This window comes from Acipenser ruthenus, chromosome 28 (genome assembly GCF_902713425.1).
Source record: "Acipenser ruthenus chromosome 28, fAciRut3.2 maternal haplotype, whole genome shotgun sequence".
Taxonomy (NCBI): Eukaryota; Metazoa; Chordata; class Actinopteri; order Acipenseriformes; family Acipenseridae; genus Acipenser; species Acipenser ruthenus.
In genome coordinates this window covers 681,693-699,478 of record NC_081216.1, presented here as the reverse complement: position 1 = coordinate 699,478, position 17,786 = coordinate 681,693, and the positions used below count along the sequence as shown (strand labels likewise).

The 17,786-nt window shown below is 37.7% G+C and overlaps 3 protein-coding genes across 4 annotated transcripts in view; 2 read left to right on the top strand and 1 right to left on the bottom strand.

The window, feature by feature from the left end:
- Positions 1–9,688: 9,688 nt before the first annotated feature.
- LOC117434720 (heat shock protein 30C-like) lies at positions 9,689–11,396 on the top strand. Its single transcript, XM_034057346.3, has one exon. The coding sequence runs from the start codon at positions 10,049–10,051 to the stop codon at positions 10,682–10,684; it is 636 nt and encodes a 211-aa protein (XP_033913237.3). The 5' UTR covers positions 9,689–10,048; the 3' UTR covers positions 10,685–11,396.
- A 2,313-nt stretch (positions 11,397–13,709) lies between these two features.
- On the top strand, positions 13,710–16,383 carry LOC117435155 (cytochrome c oxidase assembly factor 3 homolog, mitochondrial-like). The gene is made up of 2 exons (XM_034058147.3): positions 13,710–14,015; positions 14,764–16,383. Exons 1-2 carry the CDS (start codon positions 13,817–13,819, stop codon positions 14,865–14,867), a joined length of 303 nt encoding a protein of 100 aa, XP_033914038.1. The 5' UTR covers positions 13,710–13,816; the 3' UTR covers positions 14,868–16,383.
- Positions 15,631–17,786, bottom strand: part of wnk4a (WNK lysine deficient protein kinase 4a) — a 27,075-nt gene continuing 24,919 nt past the window's right edge. For both annotated transcript variants that reach the window (XM_059003008.1, XM_034058146.3), the window contains exons 19-20: positions 17,602–17,705; positions 15,631–17,164 (exon numbers count right to left, since the gene is read on the bottom strand). In XM_059003008.1, the coding sequence (XP_058858991.1) occupies positions 17,162–17,164; positions 17,602–17,705 (107 nt within the window). In that variant the 3' untranslated portion in view covers positions 15,631–17,161. The remainder of the gene's footprint in view (positions 17,165–17,601; positions 17,706–17,786) is intronic.

Genomic DNA, 17,786 nt, shown 5'->3' with positions numbered 1-17,786 from the left:
CTGCAAAATAAAAAAAAAAAACCTGCGCCGAACAGAACACACCTAAAACTACTTAGACTAGCATGAACAACAAATGCAACTTCGTTTAACAAATGCAAAGGAATATATATAAATATATCGAGGACGAGTAGTTTTTTTTTTAAATAATAATAATAATAATAATAATAATAATAATAATAATAATAATAATAATAATAATATGGTGACGTCTTACATATGGTCAGCCATATTAGAAACTGTTATTTGACCGGTAGTAACCCCACGAATAACTCTGTGTGGTCTGACGAGACTGTATAGTGAAGCTGCAGTCTGGTAGTGACACAGGCTGTTTCAATACTTCTCAAAAGGGGGGTGGGGGTTAAACACCAAACAGTTCTATATCCAAGGAACACTGGGACCCAGCATAACACTCATCAATCACTAGCAATAATTAGGTTCAACTTTTAAACTCAAACATTAGCTTCACCGTATAATTATTTCTATAGGCAGAAGCAAGTTAAGTGTATTTTTGTATCTCTGGTAATACACTAGATAGGATAGGGCTGGCTCTTCTAGAAAGATACTTTGGCTAATCTAGGATGTTGTTCCTAATATGGCCAGGTGGTGGCAGTAATGTACAGTATTGTAATTTAAAACAACAGGACCGCAAATAATATGCCGTCGTATTATATACTGTAATGCTACAGGTGTAACAGATGAACATTGAAATGGTTTTTATAAGTAAATATGCAATAGTATTATACAGTTAGTTGATTTATTTATTTGGGCAACAGTGTGGCGTAGTGGTTAGGGCTCTGGACTCTTGACCGGAGGGTCGTGGGTTCAATCCCAGGTGGGGGACACTGCTCCTGTACCCTTGAGCAAGGTACTTTACCTAGATTGCTCCAGTAAAAACCCAACTGTATAAATGGGTAATTGTATGTAAAAATAATGTTATCTTGTAACAGTTGTAAGTTTCCCTGGATAACAGCATCTGCTAAGAAATAAATAATAATAACTGTCCTAGAACCCTTAATTAATGTGACTTGTGCAAAAAAAAAAAAAAATGTTTTTATATATTTTACAAATCCCTTATATAAAACCACATATTTTACAATATATTTTATAAAATTAAATATATGAAAACAGCAATAATTTGTATATGGAGAAATATATTTTATATATATTTTTAATACATATATTAAATATATTTCAGATAATATATGTATAAATATATTTCATTTTCATAAGAGAAGTCTGTTCTTTAGAAGGAATGTACACTTTTAATTTGCATTTTGTTCATAAAAACAAAGCCCACAGCTGTTCGTCTCTCAAAATTACAGTATCAAAGCCCATTTCTGAGAATCTATTATTATTATTATTAGTTTATTTGGCAGAAGCCTTTATCCAAGGCCACTTACATGTGTTACACGGCAATACAAGGATACAGTGCAAAAAGAACATTTAAATACAGTGTAGTTTACAGTTTACAGTAAAGTGCAAATACTGCTAGAATAAGTATTCTGAGGTTAATTTCAATGAAACCAGCCAATGATAAATGGCCTGATTCAATTTACACTTTTTTAAATTTTATTTTGGTGGTTCAGATCAATTGAATTGAAAAGATTTGAGCAAAAGTAAGGTTATATTTTTGAGAGAGAGAGAGAGAGAGAGAGAGAGAGAGAGAGAGAGAGAGAGAGAGAGAGAGAGAGAGAGAGAGAGAGAGAGACTGGAAATCTATAACATGCAGTTTATACCACCCATCAGAGGAAATGGGATTTCCAGTACAAAAGGTTTAGACTTGTAATCTAGCTGCAGCGACAGTAACTAAAACCACCCTGAAAACGAAGAGCATGTGTCCTGCTTTGAGTCTTTTGTGCTTTCTGCTACTGGGTAAGTAACATATATTCGTTAACATATACTGGACAGTATAACGAGAACATGATGGGAGACTACATTTGGGGGCTGATTCGTGAAAGTGATTTACAGTATAATCGTAAATCCCGAAAAACTACTCACTTCTAAGTCTTTTGTAGTCATTTTTGTATTACTTATATATATATATAAAATTAGGAAGATTTTTTTCAAACAGGGTGAATTTTTTTCTGAAGACTAAACTTTTTTTTATTGGACTGCCAGTAATAATCAGTGATCGATATTTAAAATTGAATATAGTCTTTTATTTTGTAACTCTTTATTGAGCTCGCATTAACGCGGTGTTGTGTGCTAAGGGTGTTTCAAAATGTATTTTAGAGAAGATGAACATTGGTCGTTACTTGGGCTTACAGAAAACACCGTGTAACAATTGTAGTAAGTGTTATTTCCTAATTGCTTATGCCTCAAAAGTAAAGAAAATGGCTATTATTCCCCACAAACTTTGCTTTTGTGACCACGACAGTGATATTTTGAAATTTACCTATTTTCCAGAACATTCCAGATAGATTCAGTGCTGAGTAAACTTGGAGTAACTTCTAGAACTTTCCAGTAATATAAATAGTAGTATAAATACAGGGGCCTTAAGCCCACCAGTTCAGTTTAGTTCCAGCTGCCTAAGTGGATACATATCTGCATTTTTCTGAGATGGCATCAAGAGGCTGCAAGCATCCGGCAGACGCATTTTGCTATGTCTGCGGCCAGTTTATCAAGACAAGAGCGAAAAAGTACTCCGTGGAAGCATCTGCTAAGATGTGTGAGGCCTACAAGGCATATTTCGGCATGCCTGTCGGGGATCAAGACAAACCCTGGGCACCTCATTTCACCTGCGAGCACTGCAAGAAAACTCTGGAAGGTGAGATGGACAATTGTTGCTCGGAATTTTATGTTATAAAATTTGTTAAAATTTTTAAAATTGTAAAAGTTTTTAATTTTAAAATGTTTTACAATTTTCAATGTTATTGAAAAAATATATCATATATGAAAAAATGTTGCGAGAATCTCTTACACATTAGTCATGGGTGAAATAAATATAGTTTTGTAGGATGGTACAGAGGGGAAAAGAGAGCCATGAAGTTCGCTATCCCAAGAATTTGGCGGGAACCCACTGACCTCTCAAGCAACTGCTACTTCTGCATGGTGGACCCTTCCAAGCGGACCGAGTTCTCTGTGGGGAGGAACAACGTCAAGTGGGAGCCACTGGTGGACCCCCGGAAGGTGCTGATGCCACCACTGCACATCAAATTGGGCCTCATGAAACAATTTGTCAGAGCTCTATTTAAGAAGTCGGCAGCCTTCAAGTACCTTCAAGACTTCTTCCCTAAGCTGTCTGAGGCAAAGGTCAAAGCCGGTGTCTTCGTCGGACCACAGATAAAGAAGATCCTGGAGTGCAATGAATTCCCCAAGAAGCTCACTAGTAAGGAGAAAGCGGCTTGGAACAGCTTTGTCGCAGTGGTTCGGGGCTTCCTGGGCAATCACAAGGCCGAAAACTATGTGGAGCTGGTTGAGACTCTGGTGAAGAACTACGGCACAATGGGCTATAGGATGTCCCTCAAAGTCCATATCCTTGATGCTCATCTTGATAAATTCAAGGAGAACATGGGAGCGTACTCGGAGGAGCAAGGTGAGCGCTTCCACCAGGATATACTGGACTTTGAACGCCGCTACCAAGGACAGTATAACGAGAACATGATGGGAGACTACATTTGGGGGCTGATTCATGAAAGTGATTTACAGTATAATCGTAAATCTCGAAAAACTACTCACTTCTAAATCTTTTGTAGTCATTTTTGTATTACTTTAGTATAAATACATGTTAATTTGGATTCATGTGTTGTTTTTTTCTGACTTTATGTGAACGAAAAGACACAAATTCGCCCGTTTTCTCATTGGAAATAGGTAAATTTCAAAATATCACTGTCCTGGTCACAAAAGCAAAGTTTGTGGGGAATAATAGCCATTTATTATTTATAAGCAATTAGGAAATAACACTTACTACCCAGGAACAAAATTTGCGTTACATAGTGAAATCAAAGCATACGTTTTGACTTCCAGACTTTGGTTAGAAGTTGCAGGCTGTGTTGTAACTTCATGTACTCCAATTACAAAACTGTTCATTGGTACTAACTTGTTTATGTATGTCGGACATACGTATATCTACAATATAATACACAATCCACATTTCTATAGCGCCTTACATCCTAACGATCTGAAAAAATTCAAACTGAATGAAACGTGAGATTTATTCACGCGATACTAAAAGAACACAGAGAATAAACATAATATGTTTTCAAATTGGCCATTACAAAGCGCTTTGCAACAGTGGAATATATAAAGGATAATATGCACTGTCCAGGAACAAAAAAAAAAAAAAAACATTATCACAGTACAGAATGTATAAACACCACACCCAATACATTTCCTATCTAACGAGATACCAAAAATAACTGTGGCAATTTTGCATGTTTTGTAACGCATATTTATACTGAAGTGCAGGAAAGAGCCCTTTATTTATTTATTTCTTAGCAGACGCCCTTATCCAGGGCGACTTACAGTCGTAAACAAAAATACATTTCAAGAATCACAGTACAAGTAATAATACAATTAAGAGCAAGATAAATACAATGACTTTGGTTCTAGCAAGTACAAGTGTGACAAAATACAATTCAATAATACAGCACATAACAGTGTCAGTGATAGTTACATCAGGATATGATTAAATACAAAATACTACAGATTAAACACTTGACAGATTACAGTACTCTAAAGTACAGGATTAAATGCAGTAAAATAGGGGGCAGATAAGAGCAAGTAAAGCGCATTATTTATTAGTTGTTTATTTTGTTACAGTAGTTTTGAAACCATAAGATATTATTTAACTATCGATCATGTACAATTGCACACCAACAACATATTTATGCATTCCCCATCAATTTCTCTCACAAATGTATTTTTTTAAAATAAATAAATAAAACATTTCAAATAGTAAATGATATAGGATGTTGTAAACGGTTAACAAAAACGAATCAAGAACACAGCATTTTAATATAATATTGATAATATTAATATGCCTACACGGTGAGGTTTAAATCTGTACAGGAAAGAAGAGCGAAACCACAGCAAAGTCCTCTCGATCTTTATCAGCCAGTTTCAACATGGCAGTTTTGCTACAGTAAAATTGTATTCACATTTTATGTTTGACGTACAAAGATGTGCTCAGCAAGTTAACACAAAGCTGATGTGTTTGATAATGCATATTCTGTCTTGTTTGTTTAAACTAGGGTGGTGCCACCAGACAGGTTAGCTTTTTAAGTTTGTCCCGGTTGTGTCTTGATGAAACACAGCCATTTTATAACTGATCCACAATCACTTTTTCCACTGTTTTTTAGGGACTGGTGGGCTAGCCTATAGAAACTCAACAGGTGAAGGTACGGTACAGTTTATGATCTGAACTACGACTCTAAAAATAAAAGTTAACTTGTTCTTGCTGTCAATATAGATAGATAGATAGATAGAGCAGCACTGTTCTTAAATCAGTTTAGATAATTTACAATGCATTAACTTCAAAACCTGGCGATGATGAAAAACATGAATGATTTGTTTTTGTATCTACAGAGTCCAATAAAAGCGACGATTACTGCAATGTATATTCACAATACTGTTATGTGCAGAAGCACATTTACAATGTGACCCATCTTCAGTGTTATGAAATGATCATTAATTTAACGTGTTGGAAAATATTCAACAACAGCATGCATTCCTTGGACAAAGGGAGCTGGTGTACATGGATTAATGTCAGCAGGTTGGTAGACTGTTTTAAAGACACAGTACATTCTTGATAAAAGTATATGTGCAGCTATTAAGATATTAATATGGGGAAGTTTTGACACTGAAAATGTTTCAGTGGCAAATGTTTCTGAAGTCGAAACATTTGCCCTTGACTTTAATACATTTATTTCAGTATTCCTTAAAACAGTCAGTAAATCTTACCTTTCTTGAAAGATCCGCACTTCATGGGAAACGTGTATTGAATTTATAGGGTTGGATTTCAGAATATTTTCTGGAGGCTAGAAATTACTTCAAAAAACACTGCTGGGAGATAAACCACCTTGTCTTTATATAGCAGGGATGGCTGCCTACTTGTGCATAATACCTTCCTTATTTTTCTTCTTTTTTTACAGCCTCTACAGTAATTTTACTCAGTGCACAGAAAGAAAAGCTGACTGCTTAAGCATTCCCTGGCCAAACAACTTAATAGAAAATCATTTTGTGCTCCTCCACTCTAAATATTTCAATAACTGCAACTTCTTTAATGTGTACAGAGATCCACCTGAGAAGATAGTGCTGGCTCTTACTCTGACACCAATCTCCATCATACCGCTGATGGTGGCTCTGGTAGTCTGGAAGACTTAAAATTGCAAACCTGGCTCTTAAAAACTCATCTTTTTTTCTGTTTTTGTATCCTTTTCTACATTATTATTATTATTATTATTATTATTATTATTATTATTTCTTAAAAATAAAAAAACACCTGCCTTTCCCAACTGCAATGGACAACAAATAAAATGATTTTAGTTCAAACTCATTAAAGAAGTGCCGCCAATCAAGGCTTTAAGAGTCCAGTTTCTTATCTCTTCCGCAGTTATCGCTGGTCTTGCTTTCTCTTTGCAACTTAAGTTGTTTTAATTCTTTAAATTTGGGAAGTGCAGATCTCAAACACCACCTTATAACATCATATAATATATCATGTATTGGCTCTTTTATTTTTTTTTAACACCGTCAGGGTCTTTTTAGCCTTGCAACATCATTGATCATTAACCACACAAATCACTGTGCTAAATCCAGTGTCTTTCTTTTGTATTGTTTTATGTCTATGCATACTGTAAAAATAAATATCTGCTGTAATGCAGTCTTGGTTTCTATTTTTATCAGGCAAAACAACCGAGAATTTCTGGAAAAATTCTACAGAAATCAGCGGTCTTCTTAGTAAAGGAAGGACTTGTACATTATGAACACATCTTAGGGGAAAAAAACAAACTTAAAAAATTAAACATGTACCTTTGAAAAAACCACTGCCCATTGCTTACCTCCAGATGGCCCTGAGCAGAGACACGAAACCTCTAGATCTGGAGGGAAACCTCTGATCTGGCAACACTGGGCTGAGGTAACCTTCACTGTTGCCAAGCCCGCTTATAATAAGCAGGATTGGGCTTGTTGGAATTTGCATAAACACCCATACTTTAACATGGGTTGCGCTTGTTGTTTTGAAAGCCAGTGGTGCTTTTGTTTCTCGTGAGACTTGGCAACACTGATAACCTTCCCCGTCTGTCTCACAGGCAGCCACTGATTCCTGAACACCTCATTTTGTTGTTGACAAGAGTTTGTGCAGGATACAGCAGACAGTGGCAATTTTGGGAACAAACTCATGTTGCACTTCAGTCCGTTTCATCAGTATCCACCACCCCCCTTTCAAGTGCCCACTACCCGTATTTGCCCAAGCGTGGTGTTGAATGCTTCCTCAGCAGCTGTCAGCCGTCCGGTCGGGTGGGGTTTCTAAGCCAGGGTAGTATACGCAGCATCACCTTATCCCCTATATGCTGTATTGAAATAAATAATATCTCCGCCGGTTTTCAGCCATGGTGATCTGCCATACCTGTTGGTCAGTTTTATTGTATTCCTCCGAGTTCATTTTGAATTAAGGTGTCGGAAGATAAATTACTTGAATTCACTACTAACGACGAAAAACAATTTGGGCAAGAGCAGTAAAACACATTATTAACCAGCCAGGCAGGAGGTATTTTGCTTTATTACAGCAGCTTAGATTCACACGTGTACCAGTTCTCTGCGCATGGATACCACATTTTCACAAAATGTTACCAGTAATCTTCAAAAACAGCACGAGTGCTTTACGCATAGCTAATTTACATATCAACCCCCACCTTTCCTATTCAAGGGAACGTTATTTGGTGCATGTTTAATTGACCACTCCATGATGTCATCTGGCAGAGCCAGCCTTTATTTCTGATGGGGTGTACCAGCAGTTTAGCAGGATGGAAGATCGGATTACCTCCCTTTGTTAGCTGACCTGACCTGGGTTAGGACAGGAACTGCTGAGAGGAAGCTAGCTGCTACTCCTCTCCACCCAATTATTTATTTCAGCAATTTTTTTGCAAAACTCCAAAAATGCTAATTCAAAAGTATTCATATCCTTTCATGCTATGATAGTATTGTCTACAACAGGGGTGGGCAATTCCGGTCCTGGAGGGCCGGTGTCCCTCCTGGCTTTTGTTCCAACTGTGCCCTAAATTACTTAATTAGACCAATAATTGGTAATAATTAGTCCAATTAAGTAATTTAGGGCAAAGTTGGAACAAAAGCCAGGAGGGACACCGACCCTCCAGGACCGGAATTGCCCACCCCTGGTCTACAAGGTGCTAGAGATTTCTAGAATTAGGTTCTGCGTTATCATGTTGAAATTTCTAGCACCTTCGTAGACAATACAATGAAGACTTTTGAATTAGCATTTTTGGAGTTTTGCGGAAAAAAAAAAAAATGCTGAAATAAATCATCTGTTTCTTGTAACTTTTTTTCACAAAAGCAAAACTTTTGCTACAAAAGATTTTTCCAATAATTATTTGTTTTCAAGAAATTTCTAGAAATTATACATTTCCATTGGGGTATGTAAACTTATGACTACAACTGTATATAAGACAGTGTTCTGTTAACACTGCGCTCCTACCTCGTACAAGGGTGGAGAGGAGTAGCAGCTAGCTTCCTCTCAGCAGTTCCTGTCCTAACCCAGGTCAGGTCAGCTTACAAAGGGAGGTAATCCGATCTTCCATCCTGCTAAACTGCTGGTACACCCCATCAGAGATTATGACTGGCTCTGCCAGATGACATCATGGAGTGATTAAACATGCACCAAATAGCGTTCCCTTAATATAGGAGATGGTTTGTTCCAAAACAGTTGTACACCCTTGAGTCACTCGCCATCCTCTGGGGAGTAGGGGAGTCAGATTGCGCTAATGACGATTTGGAGTGAATTGCTTTGAGAATATAGCCCTTTATTTATATTGTTGTTAGTTTATAAGCATGTAACTAATTGGCTCTTTTAAAAAAAAAAAAAAATCAAAATAAAAGAATTGACTGGTAGTGTTGTTGCTGCAGAGAGACATCTATGAAGTTATTGTAGTGTCAAGTTCTGCAATCTTTCACATCAATTAATGCTACGAAACCAACACAAATGGATTGGGGTCTATTTGAATGATCTAAACAGTGGCAGATATTGTTATGGCCACCCTAAGATGTTTAATCCTGGAACTCTTGTGGAAGTCTTTCCACTAAATGTTATTGCAGTTAGTTCAATAACAAAATAAGTGGCTTAACACAGAGTAAACAACTCCTGGTGGACAACACCAACAGAATTAACTTAGAGATAAATTGAGTCAGGGTTTAGTTCCACCGCGATGTAAAGATCATTAAAACAGAAATAAGTGGTATGAGTATGGTATGGTTTTGTTGTTGTTGTTGTTTTTTAATATAAATATTATTTTATTTATAATTGTCCTGTTTTATTATTATTATTATTATTATTATTATTATTATTATTATTATTATTATTATTATTATTATTATTATTATTATTATTTTAATCAGAACATTCAATGATAAGATAATGGATTTATTTTGTTTTAAAATAAAATTGCTAAAAACACTTTTTTTTAAATTTGCTAATTATTCCAAATGACTCCTCCATCCAGCAATCACTCAGGCAGTCCACTAGAGATTGCTATCCGACTCATTCATCTACTATGACTGAAAACAGCAAGCAGCCGCACATAGCCATTAAACATGATACCCCATCCACCACTGATGTAAGAAGAGTGTTAGTAAATAGCACAGGCATTTGATGACCTGGCGTAGCTGGATACAGCCGGCTCTTTTTGGCATATGACTGTATTTATGAGGCAATTCTTTCTTCACTACGCACTGCATATATTAAGAAACAGAAGAAAATTCCAGAAGTGCTGGCAGCTCCTTGAGAAAGCATATAAAAGCCTCCAAACTCAGTACTAACAAGCATTGGATCTTCACAGAGACAAGACTGGAAGAGGTGTTTGAGAAGCAGCAGGAAGGGATGATGCAGTCTTTGACCTGCGAGATGCACTTGGGTACTGGCAGCGGTATGTGTTTCCTTGACAAGCCCAGAATACGTACTCTTTGGCCTCTCAGCTGCCGCAAAATGAAATTCGATGAATTTGAGGAAGACTTTATGAGACGACGAACAAATGCCATGAACAAGGTGCAAGACTTTGTGAGTCAATTTCACGAAGACTTCCCCGACGATCTTATGAAGACCATCAAGCACGGTCCAGTTCTGAGTCAAGTGGCAGAACCTTCGACGGTCGGTGTCATGAAGATCAGGGAACTGGACGAGAAGGACAAGTTTGAAATGGCCTTGGACGTCCAGGATTTCTCCCTCGAAGACCTGACAGTGAAACTGGTGGGGAGGAAGCTGGTTATCACAGGAGTAAAGCAGGAACGGAAAGCATCCAAGGAGTTCACAAGAGAAGTCGACTTGCCCCGACACACTAACCTTCCAGAGCTCACCTGCTCTCTCACCAGTGATGGCCTGCTAAAGATCGAGGCTCCTCCTCTACAGCAACCCAAAGCAGCTGAAAGAACCGTTCCTATCAGGTTCCGAACATCACTGCATGTGCCAGTTTCAAACGGCCAGAAGACAGGACAGAACAGCACAGAGAAAGCAGCCTAAAAAAAAAGGATGACTAGGTCGAATTAACCCTTCACTGCCCATTGACATTAAAAAAATAGGCATTAAACAGGTATGGGAACATACCCAGGTCAATAAAAGGTTAAGAGCTAGTTGTAATGAAATGATCACGCTTTAAATTTTCTTTTAAATTGATCATATGTTTTTGGCAGATTGATTTAATAGGATTTCAGATTTTTTTCTTACTGTTTAATAATTTTATTATTGTAAAGCTTTTGTTCATTTGATAAGATTTGTGACCATTGAATTATAGTAAATCAGCAAATTAGTTTTGCTTAAATGTCAAGGGGAAAGGGGTATTTGGGGGAAAAATAAGTAATAAACTATAAAATCGAAAATATCTGGTTTTGTTTAGGCAGCAAACAATTTGTTGTTGGTAACGTGAATAGTACAGTACATTATGTGCATAATAATAACGGCTATTGATTTGCAAATTACCTTTAATAAAACTGTACTGTTAACATGTGTTTGTGTGCAAGTACAACTGTAATTAGAAACAAAGCAAATGCTGAAAACATCATCTCTCTCTCTCTCATCAGAAGTCCACTGGTAGCAGTCGTTTTAGTGTGGGGGTGTTTAACTTGGACATGCCTGTCAGCTTTACATAGCGGGTTATGCGTCATGTGTTTGAAACTATGCAATGTCGTCCCAGATTGGGGAAAGAAAAGAATAAATCTCCTTATGTTTGCTTGTTTTTACTATGCTTTGCCATACTTCTATGCGATTAACAATTGAGAAATGTTTGCTGCAAGGTGGTGGATGGGGAGGAGGAAGTTGACTGACCAAAGCGGCACGAGATTGAAAACAAACAGAGGGAGTTTGCGAAAGGGATGCTTCACGGGCAAGGCTGTTTCCGTCAGGGAGAGAAACTCACACACAGGAGGCTGCAGGTTTAAGTGCTATTGCGACTACTAACAAAGACACACTAAACTAACATATAAACAAGCATAAGGGCCAGAATAAAAAAAGATTTAAACAAACGACAAAAAAACACTGTACACACACACACACTTCAATCACCGCACCTTCGCCCACGCTAACACCAACATTAACACGATTTCCCTTTTTATACACCTGTGGCTGGAGCCTAATTAATCATCAATTATTCCACTATGGCCCCAGCCACACTCCCACGTGTGTTCTGGTAGGGAGGAATTTAACCCCCTCTCTGCCAACCCAACACTTCCCAGACATTACACAGGTCCTGCCACAGAGCTATATGGAGACTAGATGAGGGTCTGACTGACAGTTCAGCCCTCTGACAGTTCAACCATCTTTCAGAAAAGCAGCCTTAGCTCTTCCTATGCTTTACTGGACTTGGCTATGCAGCATACAAATTATTCACAGCACACTTACTCTGACAGCTCTGGACAGTAAAGCTTATATTTTGTACAAAAATGTACAAAATATATGTATATAAATACATAAAACAAATACCACTGCTAGATTATATCTGCATTCATGTCACCTAGAACAGTACTAAGTATTAAACCACTTTAAAAGCATAGGATAAACACCTAGGGACAAAGCAATACACTGTAATTGAAAAGAATTAGCATGCAAAATGTAAATGTGACACTATTCACAAACAATCAAGTAAATGGCAGTTATGATATGTCTTTTTTTTCCACCCCAACAGCATTTCTGCAATGCTCCGTTTATATGCACTTGTCTTCTCGTTGTGCGTTCTGCAGATCGAACTCATCTTTCCGATTTTTCAAAATAATAACCGTGGAGACGTTGCTGATGCTTTTGGCAATTCTACTTGCATGGGATTCGATTCGATTCATGGTCGGATAGCTTCTTCCAAATTAGTAAAACCCGTCTATTGTTAAAATTAGTCTTATTTAACAGGGTTATTGTCATATGAAAAGAGAAAAAAATATTAATAAATAAAAAAAGTTCAACCGATCTGTTTCATGGTGTTGCAATAACACAGCCAGGGCTGTCTTCACTCTTTTTAAAGTGCATAATGTGTTCCTTATAAAAACAACATCTTTGTTTCACTTTCCTTTTATCTTCATCGCTGTCATCTTTTGCCGTATCGTTTGGAAAACGTTCGCTTCAGAGAAGGTTCTTCTGATCAGGCACTGTGGCATTTTGCACAGCGTATCTTTTATTCTCGACACAAGTCCGTCAGAGTTTGCGAAGTTTCCAGATTCATCTTCTTCTGGTTCTTCTTCTCGCTGGCTGTTGTTGATGTCTTTCGGTACCGCCTCCCACACGAACAATGCCGAGCAGGGAGGTTGAAAAACTTGAGGGCATAGCATTTTCCTTAGTATAGTTGCACAGAGGAAGATCGTGCACCTTACTATTCTATCAAGTCAAAAACTTTATGTGCCCCAGCGTTTGTTCCTGTTCGGTGCTCCAATGGGGCTTTCTTGAGGCTGCACCCACGTGTTGGGGTTACGTCATCACAATGTAAACAACATTTAAAGGGATTTGTTGACCAATTTTGTGCATGCCTCCACATGGTCGGCTAAAATGTGTTACAGTTACATTGCAAAGTCAGTGTTATTTCCGTGCACATACATCTGAGCGTTATAGTAATCATGAGACAAACCCTTGCTGTCAAGCTTTTAATACAGTGTATGCATAGAAAATATATTTAAAATTGTGTTATCTTTTGACGTCTAATAGTTAAAACGTGGCTAGGCAATTGGTTGGCATGCGGCCACACCAACAGTAAAGCCAGGAAACCCACAAACAGATGACAACTTGAAGCATATATGGAAGCATGGTCAGATTAAAATGCTCCTTCATAAGAGATGCGGTGCTTTTTTTATTTATTTATTTATTTTTTTTAAATTAACTCCCGAGTTACACTATAGATAATGTTAATGTTACACCTGTTCTATAAAATACAAATTCAATAACTGAGCCTATACTTCACTAATTTATTTATTTTTAATGATATAAAAAAAAGTCTTTACGAATGATACTTAAAAAATTAAAAAACAGCAACAAAAACGACCGAGAACTTTCACTAGGTGGCAGTCATCAACCAAATTGAACAGAAAATAAACACTTGCCTCTCTCTCTCTCTAGCTAGCGGCGGTTCAGAGTTGACAGGGTGCTCGCCGCATTGTGTGGGTGTGTAGCCAAAAATTAAAGATGTCGGAGAAGGTACCTCAAGAAGACTCGCGGGCCTCTTTCGCGAAGCGAATCGACCCGAAAAAGGAGCCGCTGACCCCGGAGCAGGTCGCATTCATCCGGAGAGTGGAACTCGAGCAGTGGAAGAAGAACTGTCAGAAACTGCGAGGCCGGAATATCTTCACGGGACTCGCTATCGGGGGCTTGGTGTTGGGAATCTGTAACCTTTCACTTAATGACGTTTATTCCCTGTTTCGCACAGTATTTACTTTTGCCGGGTTTTTTTGTACAGAGATATATCTTGGTCAGTAACGATTGCGCACATCAACGCAGTTGTTTTAGTAACGTAACTTTATTTATTTATTTTTAAGTTGATTCAAAAGCCAAGGAGCAACCGCCTTACGCACACATGCGCACTGCTATACTGTTACAAGGTCAATAACAACCGAGTATAAAGTATTACCTCGATAACCTTCCAAAACCTTCCATAAAATAGTTCAAAAATATATAATACTGTATTCCTGTCTCTAGCTGTGTTTAATGTGTAGTTTGTTTTTAGTATGAAAAACAAAACGACTACCTTACATTTGCTCTAACCTTACAATAATATATTATTATTATTATTATTAGTGTGTTTATTTAGCAGACGCCTATATCCAAGGCGACTTACAGAGACTAGGGTGTGTGAACTATGCATCAGCTGCAGAGTCACTTACAATTACGTCTCACCCGAAAGACGGAGCACAAGGAGGTGAAGTGACTTGCTCAGGGTCACACAGTGAGTCAGTGGCTGAGGTGGGATTTGAACCGGGGACCTCCTGGTTACAACATATTTTCTTTAACCATCGGACATAATTAATAATAATAATAATAATAATAATAATAATAATAATAATAATAGTGCACCTTTTTCATCTGTCCAGTGTTGGAGGGTATGGCATTTTGTTTTCCTTGACCGTGGTGACCAGACGGATACACATTCTATTCCGTGTCCCAGGAGAAGTTTTTGGATGAACTGGAAGAGGAAGCCAAGGAGGCGAGGATGAGAGCGCCAAAGACATCGGCCAACTAAACCGAGCACGCATTTCCCTGCACTGCAAAGAGAGTCAGCCGGACTGAGTTATTTTTATTTTGGAGATGCTTGCTTGCAGCCGCTGGGAATTGATAGTTTTGTGAAATGCTCAACTCATAGTTTTGACTGCCCTTCCCCTGTCATCTTGTACAGTCAGTGCCCCATCATTACACTTTATCTTTAAAATCACATAATGCCTTGTCCGACTCCAGTCTCCAGTTAAGTGCAGCATAACAGGCTTTTATTCCAGCGGTTTGCAAATGTAATCAAACGTTATGCTTTGAATTATTTGATCAGGTTTTGAATTGAAAGCATTATATATATAATTACAAAATCATGATGTGTGTGTGGAAGTACGAATTACTGGGAGTCAGAACCGATAGTGTCCTCTATGCCTGATGGCGATTAACAGATTTGATCACATTAACAATTCTAATCCATATGGATTCAGGGCTGTATGTTCTCTGATGGAAGGTACCTTTACAATACAATCTCTTTTATTTTTTTACATTTTATGGTCAAGCTGAACATGATTATGGGAGACAGCTTTAATATGATTTAAAGTATGGAAACACCATTTCAGGGAAGACTCCCATTGCATAGCAATTTGATTAGACACACCTGTCTTTTTAAATACATACTGGAAAACTGTCACATTAACATAAACAAGGACCAACAAACAATTTTTTCAGTATTTTTACTGGATTTTTATTTTCCATATTTACAAACATGATTGTGTTTAAGAGAATATTGCATTATATTCTTTAGTTTTTTTTTTTTTTTTAATTTAATTTTTTTTTTTTTAAAGAGTAGCACGAAAGGCAGTAGAAAAGCAACCAGATTAAAACTAACCTGCTCAATAATACCTTCATAAAATATAATTCATTTTAATAAAATATTTTCTATACCTAAATGATAGCTTGTTTTAGTGAAAACAATATGATCTTGTATTCATTTTCCACTGTCTGCTAAATTTTCAAATGCGTTTTGTAAGGCAACTGTACGGATTCACAGCTTCAGTCAAACATTACAATGTGCAAGAAATGTTCAACTTAGTTTTTAGGCATACTTGACAATCATTTATATTGTAAAAGGGACTTGTGTTTTAAGTTTATATTATTACTCGTTATAAATAAGAATTCAGCGCACTGCAGGGAACAGAAAATAGAAGGCACTTTTTTACACAGAGAATTGTGAGGGTCTGGAACCAACTCCCCAGTAATGTTGTTGAAGCTGACACCCTGGGATCCTTCAAGAAGCTGCTTGATGAGATTCTGGGATCAATAAGCTACTAACAACCAAACGAGCAAGATGGGCCGAATGGCCTCCTCTCGTTTGGAAACTTTCTTATGTATTTTACCCCATATTCTAGCAGCACATAACTATTGCATGTGTTTGATACTCAGAATGATTATATTTTCCAAGGTATTTCATCATTACAATACAGTTGGCTAACATTAATTTGGCCGTTTGTTTAAAAAAATAAAAGCAGTATTGTATACATTCTTTTCAGTCACATCCATATATCTATTTCTTTTTTTTTTAAATCTAACTCTAAAATGCTATTTTGGTTGTGTAGGGTTGAAATGCAAGTCTGTATTCATAAAGCAGCAGTAACTGTGTAGGACCACCATGCATTTATTAGCATGCTAATATCACTTAAAAAGGAGACATGTTTCATGTTGTCCTTTCTTTTCTCATTTATAGGGCGTCCCAGTGCTTACACTGTACTCTTCAGAGAGTACTGGATCAGATGTCTTGCCTCATCGTACACACTCATAACGACAGTGCTGTGACCCAGTAATAAAAACCACAACCATTTTCAATATAACTAGTCTAATCAAGAACCAAACAAATGCCAAGCTCTGTACAGAATCCCTGCGTTAGCTACATGAGCCTATCTGAAGGTGTGCCGTTATGTTTCTGACATTGCAAGCAGAGCGATTATTTAGTGAGCAACAAATCAAAACAATGTATATACTGTTATACAAAATAACTTGATCCCTTCAAGGCGCCCCAAGACTATTACAACTACCGACTTTAATTTAAAGCAGACAGAAGCTGTCGGTTGTACTGCTGTATGAAACAAAACGTGGAACTTCTGTTTCCAGAATTGTCATGGATTTAGCATGTCTGTTCAAGCAGCCTTCTGCTTCGATTATCCAGGGTTTTAACCAGAGATCAACTCGTAATTTAAAGCTCCGATGGGCTTCTTTCTGTTGGCTGTGACTAGGATACCCTGTAGCTCACAGATCAGGTGAGGTAGTCCAGAGAGGGAGCTCCAGCGAGACTTTTTACTGAAAACAAAAACAAACAGCGTGTTGGAAAATGGAAGATAATAGAGGCCCTGTGCATAGCTTTCACAGAGACGTCAATCCATTATTAATGGCAGGGTTTGGGCCAAAAAAAACCCAAACACCTGCCATATGTAGCACCAGCTTTTAAATACACAAGCTGCAACTTGCATAAAGAGGAAACCCTTTTTAATATTTAATATTTTTAATATGCTGAAAACACTTGGGCTGTGTGATCCCTGGGTAAATGTGAGCAGAGTTCTGTTTGTTAAGAGCACTAGTGCTCTTTATAGACAAGGGTTTTATTAACAGGTGATTTGAATATGGGGAGAATGCATCGACAAGCACCTAGGACAGTGCTCCTATCCAGGTGGTATTCAGCCTGGGCTCGGCTTCTGTTTTAAGTATCGATCCCAGCTCTGTAACAGTCGGGAGCTCACCATTCTGCTGAAGTCTCCTGTGAAGGTGACCCCTTTGTTCGTGCGCTCCTGCGACCCACTGCTGCTCCCGCTGAAGGAGTTCTTCCTCATGATCCCCGTCACTGCTGGAAAACAAAACGCATTCATTGAAACGACACGAAAAAAGAACTCTGCAGCTACAGGGAGCTGAATACTAGTACAGGTGG